General features: G+C 36.6%; 1 protein-coding gene across 1 annotated transcript in view; it reads left to right on the top strand.

Annotated features, from left to right (window-relative positions):
- The first annotated feature begins 2388 nt into the window (after nucleotides 1-2388).
- LOC306851056 (fatty acid CoA ligase Acsl3-like) overlaps nucleotides 2389-11171 on the top strand; it is a 34386-nt gene continuing 25603 nt past the window's right edge. The window contains exons 1-2 of the mRNA XM_079387102.1: nucleotides 2389-2545; nucleotides 10168-10637. Coding sequence (XP_079243228.1) covers nucleotides 10281-10637 — 357 coding nt within the window. The 5' untranslated portion in view covers nucleotides 2389-2545; nucleotides 10168-10280. The remainder of the gene's footprint in view (nucleotides 2546-10167; nucleotides 10638-11171) is intronic.

Genomic DNA, 11171 nt, shown 5'->3' with positions numbered 1-11171 from the left:
AGATTTTCTGAAAGTTAATGTTTAGTTTTATTATCATCGCTGATCTTATGTTTCTGTGGCATCAAGTCTGGAGAATCTGTAGAAATCACCCATTGCCCTGAATGTCAGATGTTTACTCTTTTTACGACTCTGTTAATGTCGAAAGCTTTGTAAAACTTTTTGGAATAAAACTTTGTGACATTTTCAGTAGGTGATTTTTCTATTTCCAAGTGTACTCAAATTGATAGGAACCTCAGTAGTTATTGATGTAATAGTTTTTGATAACTATTTCCAAGATGTTTAGATATTCTCAGTAGGTGTACTTGGGTTGTAATGTATGTTGTATGATAATTCAGACTCCATTTGCAGTGTTTATTAATGCAGCGAAGTCATCTCTATGCTGCATCCTCACATCTATCTATCTATCTATCTATCTATCTATCTATCTATCTATCTATCTATCTATCTATCTATCTATCTATCTATCTATCTATCTATCTATCTATCTATCTATCTATCTATCTATCTATCTATCTATCTATCTATCTATCTATCTATCTATCTATCATTTGTTTTTCTAATGAATTACAAGTAATATGTCTCTGTAAAACAGTATCTTGTGCACTGGGCCAAAGGCTATTTTTATTTATTAATTTATTTCCATTTAAGGAATTTAACTCATGATAAGAGAGTGAAATACACTGTAGTTGTGACTGTCTCGTCTGTCGACCGCGTGGAGGGCATGTTCATTGAGTAAAAGGCTTTTTACACACGTCTTCATGTGTTCTGGTGATGATGTTGCATTTCTGATGTCCACCAGCGGCTGGACTGTGTTCATTACTGTAAATGTGAAGTTGTACATGTGCCTACAAAATGCATGAAGTACCTGTTTGTACGCATGAGCTGTTATCAGTGTCAAAGTTTACATTTATATCCCATCTTTCGTTTCTTATTTTGCATTTTATTTTACTTGCAGGTATTTATTTTCACCCAATTCATTAGAGATATTACAGAAACATTTTAGAATTGAATTGGAAGTGGGGAAGATAACCTATTGACAAACAGTTTGTTACATCTTAATTTCTGCCTAGAGAAATGTGAAAAAAGTTACTACTTTCCATGTTATGAATCTCTGTCTTGTTGTCCTCACAGTTTTGTATGTTGTCTGTCTTGCTCCCTGCCTCGTTTTTGTGCATTTCTATCTGTGGTCATTCTCTTCTGCCTGTTAAATTACTTTAATAATGACTGAAAATGTCAGTAACGATGTGACATTAATATATAAAATACTGTATTAATTCACTAGAAGGTAATATTTAAGGTTTTTGTTTTTTTGTTAATTTTTGTGGTAATAGCATAAAAAGTCAAGACAAAATGAAAGGCGGAGGAGATTTGTTTTGAAGAAAATGGCATGATGTGTACTGTGTCCCAAGAAGAAAAAAATCATGTAGCTGTTAGAGCTCAAGCAGACCTTATTGAATATAGTTTATTTTAAACATTTCCTGTCCTTGAGTGGTTTTTATTAACACACACACACACACACACTGCATCAAAAAAGTGTTTGATCTCTGTATGTAGAGAATGCTGTAGGCATTGTTCATTTGCACCAATCATGCAAATAGAATCCAGAAAAAAAGTACAGTAAAATGTCAATCTATAGTGATCATAAAAGTCAGAGAGCTGTGTCTTGGTGAAATAGGTCAATTGTTGTAGTTCGATTATCAAGGTATCATTATGTTCAACCCTGACAGTTTACAGTGAGCTTGCCTTATTCATCAAAAATCATAAAAATTGAGAAACTCACTGACGTTCACCATTAAAACTATTATAGGAGGATTTTATCTCCGAAATGGCACCTATTAAAATGAACCACATCTTAACTGGCCTCCTCAGGCTTTTTCAATTTCACTATTCTATTTAAAAGAAAAAGAAAATAAATTTAAGTTTCCTAAGTACTCTACTTTCTTTGTATAAAGCATTAACTTTTACTGCCTTAGTTCTAAAGCCTGTTGCTTTGAATAAAATAGAAAAGGTGCGTGACTGAAATTGAATTTTCTTTGGAGCAAGGGCCCATCTGAGCCCTATAGCCTACACAGGACACTTTCTTTGGCCCTAATCTGTAGCCTTATTCTGAAATTAAGAGTTAAAACTGCAGAGTTGGTAAACACGAACATGCTTTTTGTTCTTCCACATCTAATCCGCAAAATGAACCCACAAAAATCCATACAAATTCTTGTAATTATGCAAGTTTTGGCGCTGCATAAAGGAGGCTTTGGGCGCGCGCTCGAGTGAAGAACTGAAACCGACCGGGAGTGACCCCGAGCCACGGGCCCCGTGACATCACGCATCGGACCCCGACACGAGAGTCCAATCACAGCTCGCGCTCAACACCCACTCGCGCGCGCGCGCGACGCTCCGGGGCCGCGCGCCGCGTGTCAGCGTGTACGGTGTTCAATCAGCGTGACTGCGCAGGTGTTCCGCGTTTAAAAGTACTAATTTCTGTCGTTCGGAACGAACTCCAACCGCCATAAAACGTCAAAGAAGAGGAGGAGGAAGAAGAAGAAGTCGGGTTAGTGTGTGTGGTTTTTTTTGATGACTTTAAAATAAATTCTGTCAGTAGTTTTGGTGACTAAACGGTTGTGGGTCTTTTCTCACAACCTTCAGGCACAGTTAGCTAACTGTTAATTATCTAAAAGACGTTTAAAACGGACCTAAAAATGTTTTGTTGATATAGTTCTTATGTGTAAACCTAATGATAAATAATTATGGTAACGTAACGTTACATATGTTTATGTTAACTGAAATCGAACTGTTGCTATGGTTACATCTCATTTATTTATTTTCGCGCTCATCAAAAGTTGTACTTTTGCAAATTCTTAAGTGTTTGAAAAGTACTTAAAATGGAAAAAATATATAATTTCAGTTTGCTTTGTGGGGTTCCAGATTCATTTAATGAAGTAACTTACAGTATTCGATTCTGATCAAGACAGTTAAAATCTATTAGACCAGGCTTCAATAACATTGTTAATTTTTTTTTTTTTTAAGATTGCTTTTAAAGTTTTACTAAACACAATGATGATCTCTATAATGTCCTTAAAGAGGGAATGTCTTTAAGAGACACTTGAGAGAAGCTGTTTACCTCCCATTCCTTGGTGAGAGTGAGGGAGTCTGGGATACTGCTGTAATAAGGAATCAAATTATGATTAGGAATGGCACACAGAGGCGCTTTTGTGCAGGATGTGTCCTGTTGGACTTCTGGGTGGGAGAGGAAGAGGTCATGAGATCAGGCTGTGGCAGGTATTTAGTGTCTGCAAACACCAAGCTTATTTCATTATTTTGCCTTTGCATTAACAAGCCTATTGAGTTTCTTAAGCTTTACTGCATTCTTTGTGGTTGAGCTTGCATATTTTAGCTTTAAGTGTTTGAATCCATGAAATGGTGTTTGGTCCGATCCGTTTCTTCTCTTGTTCTCGCTCTCATTCTCATGCACGTCCTCCCAGCCTACACAGATGGTTTGCTGACACGCTGACACTTCCAGCTCTAGTTTTAATGAATGAACCATTGCTATAACAACCATGTCAGTCAGTTCTCAGTCGCTCAACTTATGACTGTGTTTTGTGCTCGTGTAATGGCATAAACTAGGGGTTGCATGATGAGTGAATGACATGAAAACGGTCTTGCTCATATTTGAACCCAAAATCTAAAGGCATAAATGAGAATTTTCTGAATATTTTCTCAGGCCATCCGAGACGTAGATGAATTTTTCTTCATCTGAAAAGATTTGGAGAAATGTAACATTCCATCTCTTGTTCACCAATGGATCCTCTGCAGTAAATTGGTGCCGTCAGAATGAGAGTCCAAATAGCTGAAAACATCACAACACAAGTAATCCACACCACTCCAGTAAGCAAAAAGCTGCATGTTTGTAAGAAACAAATCCATCTTTAAGGCATTTTAACTTTAAACCATCACTTCTGGTGAAAATGTCCATAATGCTTCTTCCAATCTTCAGTTGTCCTCTTAAACAGTGCTTGATCTGTGCATATTTCTTTCCTGATTCAGACCAGGTTTTCACTGGAGAAAGTAATATTAGTGGAGTGGTGTGGATTACTTGTGGATTATTGTGACGTTTTTGTCAGACTCTCATTCTGATGGCACTCATTCACTGCATGGTGAGCAAGTGATGTTACATTTCTCCAAATCTGATGAAGAAACAAACTCATATAGGGTAAACGTACCTATTAAGCTCACCAAAATCTACATTGAGACATTTTTGGTGCACAAGATATTGGTTTCAGTACAAAAAGTTATGTTAAAATAAAATATTAATCTCTCACACAAAAATTTTATTTTAAATGACAAAAGAATTTTAATTAAGATATGCATAATTAAATTAAAAAAGTCTGGCTGTGCTTAATGGGTACATTTTTCTACCCTTTAAGCACACCCCTGTTCCCAATAAGCTCACATCATGTTTTATTCAAAATTCTTGTTTATTTTAAAGAAATTTTTTTTAAAGAATAATTGTAAAAATATATATTTTTTTGAAGGTACAAAGTCAGTCACAAAAAAACCCCCAGAATCAAAATCAAGCAACAAGGCATTCAAGTCGATCAGTTATATATTCATAGCTGAAAGTGGACTAGTATGTTATGTGCTTAGACGACACTTCACTAAGTAAATCATTCAAAAATCAAATAAAACAAACCAATAAATCATTTAATGTATGGGGATGAACATAGAAACTAGCCTTATTATGAAACCTCTATTTAAATGGCTAACTTATCTGTAGTTTCTTAAGGCTGGAATGCACTACACGATTTTTGCCACAATTTTCCACAGATTTACAGTCTGGAGAAGCTGATGCTAGTTGCCAAAGATCAGAGCCAGTCTGGATTTGAGTTCACAGAATCCATAGAAAATCGATTAACTTAAAGTGACAACCATCAGTTAATTTTTAAAGTCTGTTTATGAAGTATTTACATAGACGTTCAATGTGGAAGAGCTTAAAGAGAGCACACTGAGCTTAATTGGCGCAGCAACCATTTTTAATAAATTTCATGTAATTTCTTAAAATGACAGGATTTTGCTAAATAAATAGTCTAGGTCATGTATTAAGTTCATACATATTTTAATATGAACAACTATTATTAGCAATATCTATGAAATTATACTTTTCCTTATTGATGTCACACTGAAGCTGTGTGATTTTCATAAAGCCCTTTCAGACATACAGACTTTACCGGAAAATTACTGGTAAATTGCCATAGAGATCGTGTGAACCGGATCTTTTCAAAAATACTGGTAAATTCGTTCCGGCAATTTACTGGTATGAGAAGTTGTATCATTACCAGTAAATTGCCGGAATTCTGCTGTGTGTGAACTACCGGTATGAGCATGTATGAGTTCAGAACACGCTGACGTAAGACGTCTACTCCGGGCCAATCATAACATTCTGACGCAGATGACACATTCACTCCACACTTTCCCATGTATCCGCCCATATCCGTCGCACAGACCTGTGTAGCCATTTGTGTTTAAACATAAGATATTTTTTTTAATTTTTTTTTAATAACATCAGGTAGCACCTCTGCCTTCGGATGCTAGCTACAACACATTTTTTCTCCTGTAGTTTAGTATTTTGGTTTGAATTTGTGTCGGAACAAGCCAGATCTGGATCCGGCACCTCATTTTGGCGTATCCTCCTCCTCACGCGCCAATGAAAGACGTTTGTGCTGACCTAGAGTGTGCATAGCCTATAAAAAATCCTTTATAATGACCGTGCTTGCAGCACATCTACATTTGAAACCAAGAACCTGAGCATGCAAAAGACCCAACATGTGAACTGCTCTGCTCTCATGCATGGATCCAATAGCCTATACACATGCGTTTTCTTTCTCAACTGTTCACATTTACTTAAGAAAAAAACCTGGATACTCGCCAGGATGGCCATTTTTGCGTAATTTTGTGTGTATTTGGTCACTTAAGCTCAACAACAAACTACGAAAACTCAATATGATAATCGCTATAGGCGGCTTTGTATGTGACTGAGCGCTCAGCCTTGAAACAGCCTCTGGAGCGCGCGAGTACCAATTGGCTTAAAAAGACATGCAAATTATACATTTTTGTGACGATGCAACAATGGCCAGATTAAGCAAGTGATAATTTTGTCAACTGTCCTGAGATGCGAGCGAAAGTCTTTGATCGGTGTGCAGCAGCTTGTTGCAGACGAGATGCGCTGATGTGAGGTCCAGCTGAATCACTTGAGCTCTTTTAAAATGACTGATTTAATCTGCTAGTTTGTGTGGATTTATTTACCCATATAACCTACTTGCTATCTTGAATAAATGTTTGCAGGAATTTCCCTCATTATAAAATTGAAAGCTACGGGGATGAGTGAAACTATGTAATATACACACAATCATCAGCTACGAAATTCTGGACATGATTAATTATAACTCTATTACAGAGATTTGTGAAATAAAATTCCATTATTTTTTTTGTATTTTTATTTTATTGTTTTCCCAGGTCTGGAAATGGCTGTTTTCAGAATTTAATAAAAGAAACTGATGCACACTGTTAATCACTTAAGCTGGCTCACCAATGTGATTGGCTGAATGCTCTGTTACCTCTCCCTCCTCTAATCACACGCCGGATCCATCACCCCGCTTTGTTCCGGGACTTCGAAATTTTCAAATTAAGCACTGGTTTGTAGTCGTCTATTACGATGTCTCTGGGACAAAAGCAGCTGCATGAATGCAAAAGTTAGAAACAAAAATGAAACCATCAACAAAAAGACTGACCGCATATACCCCTCCATGTTTACAAATACAAGAGCACCTGTTTGGAGGTTAATGATGTCACAGAATTTCCCAGTATTTTGGAATGGATGCGTAAATGGTGAATTTCCGGAAAAAAAGACGGAATGTCGTTGCCTGTGTGAACGGCGCATTTTTGTATTTACCGGTAAAGTCGCTCCGGTAATTTTACGGCAATTTACTGGTATTACTGTGTGAAAGGGGCTAAAGTAGTGCACCCTTTAAGATCACCTTAAAATTAAATGAAATCTTTAAATTACACCAGTGTAAAACCACAGACCAGCAATAAACTGTCAATTTCTAATATTATGGATCTAAAAGTACAAGCAAATAATGCCTGTGAAGTAATATGTTCGTGTAACACAGAATCTTATACAGCTAGTCAGCTAATTGTGTTCAGTAGCATCTGCGCTATGTGGGTAAAACTATCTTTTGGATCTAATGTAATTATTTCCAGGTTAAGTTCCAGGTTATAATATGCAAAAGTCTGAACATTAATCTCTTAATTTTTCAAAATAAAGGCTTAAACGTCTTAAAAAACACATTTAAGGGGCTACTCTTTTGGTGAAAGTTTTTAGACAGCTTTCAAAATGGCCGCCAGACAGTGTGAACACATGGATGTGCAATGATCTGATTGACTTATTATAGGAGGTATATAGTTAAAGAACCATGTTCATTTCAACAAATCAGTTTTTATTATGCTCATAATGCATCTTTCATTGAAATTCAATGAGTTTAATTCTCATTACAGTAATGCAAAAAAAATATTTAACTAATATTGTGTTCTGTCTGGATTGGGCTTTATTTTCTTTAGGCAAAATAAAACATCTACACCCACTTACTGCAGAAAACACACGCAGCCACAGATGCTCATATAGGACACAAAGACGCACAGTAAAGCAGACACATGCTCAATGTTACTTGCAGACCATGACATAATGGCAACACTCCCTCGGTCTCTTTCTCTCTCTCTCTCTTTCTCTCACTCAACCCCTTCTATCCTATATGAGTGTTGGTGGTGTCAAACAAAGATTCTTTCATTGGAAAGAGGAAGTCAATCTCGCCTTTCTCCACATTCCCCCTAATGAATGGCAGTGATTTCAAATTTATCATAAGTACTGAACGCGTTGTTTCAGACCCACGGCGTTCAGCTTATGTTGTTGTGCAATACTCTTATATGCTGCATTATGTTTCCCTGTTAGTTCAGAGCATTCAGACTTGAGGTTGAATAACTCAAGTCTGGCTTTGTTTCCACTTATAAGACAGCTGTGACTCACTCAGTGCTTGGGAAAAAAAAACGGGTGGGGTGATGTACGACAAAAGAACGAGACGGAGTAAGAGACAGGCTGAAAAGTGGTCCAGGGCGTCAAGATTTTGTCATTTACCTGCCTTCATTTCTTTCCAATCCCACATTATTTTATTTTTTCTGTGTAAAACAAAAGTAGAGTCTTAAGCGGTAAGAAGCTTTTGCTTTCTAAACAAGGAAAGTGGAGAGACAAGTGCCAAAAATGCAAAACAATTTTTTATTTTTTATTGAATGTAAGTGCAAATGAGATTCCAGACTTATCAGTGATTAACAGCTTAAATTATAGTCTATTCTTGCACAGTGTATTGACTATTGTGTTGTGGACATTTATTGTATGGAAATCGGACGCTCAGACATTCATCTCAGGAAAAAAATGAAATAATATTAGCTATGAATGACATGCAGGTAAGTAAATGCTAAGAGTACTTTCATTTTTAAACTTTAAATTCTGGGTAACCGAGCAAAGAGTTAGACAGCAGGGAAGGATCTTGGGTTGTCATGCATTTGCCGACATTGATTGCGTTATTCATGAGTTCCTTGAAAATGTATGAGAGGGATATTTGTGGCTTGAAAAGACGAACTTCCTTGGCCTTACAGACACTGATGAGTGTGAATAATAAATGACATCTGCAGGAATAGCTTCTGCAGGTCTTATTCAGTAGGCGTTGTGTGTGTGTGAATGTATGCGTGATATCTTTGAAATGATTTCTGAATATTTTATCTACTGCTAATTTTCAAACCCTAGTGATGCTTTGACTGTAATGCTCATATTGTTTCTGTGTTCTAGTCTACTGCCTTGACAATGCCTATGATGTCACACACAGTCAACTTTTCAAAATCATATAAGTTATCATCTTGCATCTTTTTTAGGAATTGAGAATGTGTATTGTGATGTGACCTAACCCCCCTTTAAATTTATATTTCTAATGTGATAGTGCTTAGTCTAGTCATGGTCATGACTTTGTTCTAAAAAAGTGCTGTGGATGGTTGGTTGTGTCACAAACAATATGGGCAAAAAATAGCGATGCAATGTTTTGATCCCTTCACTTACTAGACTGATGTTACAATGTCAGATTACAATATAGATGATCCACCTGCCATTTAAACATTTCAATCATATTATTAAAATGAATAGGATTAATTTAGGGACCTGGATGTCTTCAGGACCACGGACAGCTCTAACTTGTGACACAATCCCACATCATCTTCACACTTCCCCAAACACACCACAACACAATATTATGGCTACCAACATCTTGGTAGCTAATTTTTTTGTGATATCAACCTCAAATTTGGAACACTGCTTGTTTTAACTTTGGTTTTTCACCTTAATAAATGGATCATAAGACCATATAATTTAGTACTATAAAAGCATCTATTAAAAACAAGATATTAAATGAAAAACAGGTCCTACTTTATTTTAAGGTCCAGTTCTCAATATTAACTATTAACTGTAACTTTTTCGACAAACTCCTAATTTGCTGCTTGGTAATAGTTTGTAAGGTAGTTGTTAAGTTTAGGTATGAGGTACTGGAGAATTATGGGATCTAAAATATGGTCATGCAGAATAAAGTAATAAAGAATTGGTCCTTAATCTAAAGTGCTACCAAAAACATAAACAAACTAAAATATAGTACATTCCTTTAAAAAAAAAACAAGTGATTTGTGGCAAACTTGGCGACTAACTAAAATTAAATGTTTTATTTTATTTCAGTTTAAGGAATGGAAATGATGTTTTATGGTTTCATTTTCAGTTAATGATAAAAATCCCCACCGGCACTCATAAAAACACATGCACATGCTTAGTTTAATGTCACCTTTCACCTACTTTTGGATTTATTCTGAAATCTTGGCTGAGAATCTGACGTTACACACTGATATTTGTACCACTTTCTAATCCGTCTCTCCTCTCATGGCTCCATGCTTCTTTGTTGAGGTAGACGGGGTCAAAAGGGTCCACATTGTGAAACTTCAATCTAATGATCTTTACTGGAATGTTCTGATGCTGTTTGGTGTTAGTTTGTGTTTAACAGCTTTGAAGATTGACTGCTTGCATTTCTTGTTTAGAAACAAGAGACTTCACTGACCCATCGGAGAGGAAGCTGCAGGACAACCTTGGAGAAAGTGACATTGTCATCCCCTCGCTCTTCGTATGTGTCTTTCTGTTTCACTGAGTCAAAATGAGGCTGAAGCAGGATGTGAGTCCAGTAGTGGTCATCATATTCAGGCTGGTGGTTTGGCTGTACTCTCTCGTCTCTTATCTGCCATACCTGTTGCTGAGGTCATCCGACTCGCAGTCGTTCTCGGAGTGCTCGCGGAGGGTGAAGGCCCGTTCTGTGAGCGGACACCCTTCGGGACCTTACCGGGACGTCGAAGCGCTGAGGATGCTGGCCACATGCCTACAGCCTGGGGTGAGCACACTCGACCAGGTGTTTGAATCGTCCGTATGCCGTTTTCCTCACTTCGACTGCCTGGGAACCAGAGATCTACTGAGTGAGGAAGATGAAACTCAGGAGGTTGGAAGAGTCTTCAAGAAGGTGCGTATCGTCTTTAAGTCCCTGTAACCCCTTCAAAACTCTCACATGTTAAATGAGCAGCACTTTTGTCATTTCTTTTCCCCTGATGTCCATTTATATTGTTAGTTAAAGTTTTACCAAAGTCGTCGTTTAGTTCTCATGAACATGTTTTAGTCATTGAAAACTTGCTTAAACTTGATCAATTTAGATGCAAAAATACCCTTCTAAAATCATTTAGAAACAACTAGAGACAAAATTAAATGTGCACTATGCTACATTTGGGCATATTATAATAAATAAACACGACTGGACAAAAGTTTGGAATAAGTTTTTATTTATTGTTATTTTATGCTCACCAAGGCTGCATTTATTTGATCAAAAGTACAGTAAAAACAGTAATATTCTGAAATATTATTACAATTTAAATGAACTGTTTTTTAGTTGAATATATTTTAAAATATAATTTATTCCTGTGATGCAAAACTGAATTTCCTTCAGTGTCACATGATCCTTCAGAAATCATATATGCTGATGTGCTGTCCAATTAGCAATCTT

The sequence above is a fragment of the Barbus barbus genome, assembly GCF_936440315.1.
Source record: "Barbus barbus genome assembly, chromosome: 31".
NCBI classification, from domain to species: domain Eukaryota; kingdom Metazoa; phylum Chordata; class Actinopteri; order Cypriniformes; family Cyprinidae; genus Barbus; species Barbus barbus.
This window is presented reverse-complemented; position numbering and strand designations above follow the sequence as displayed.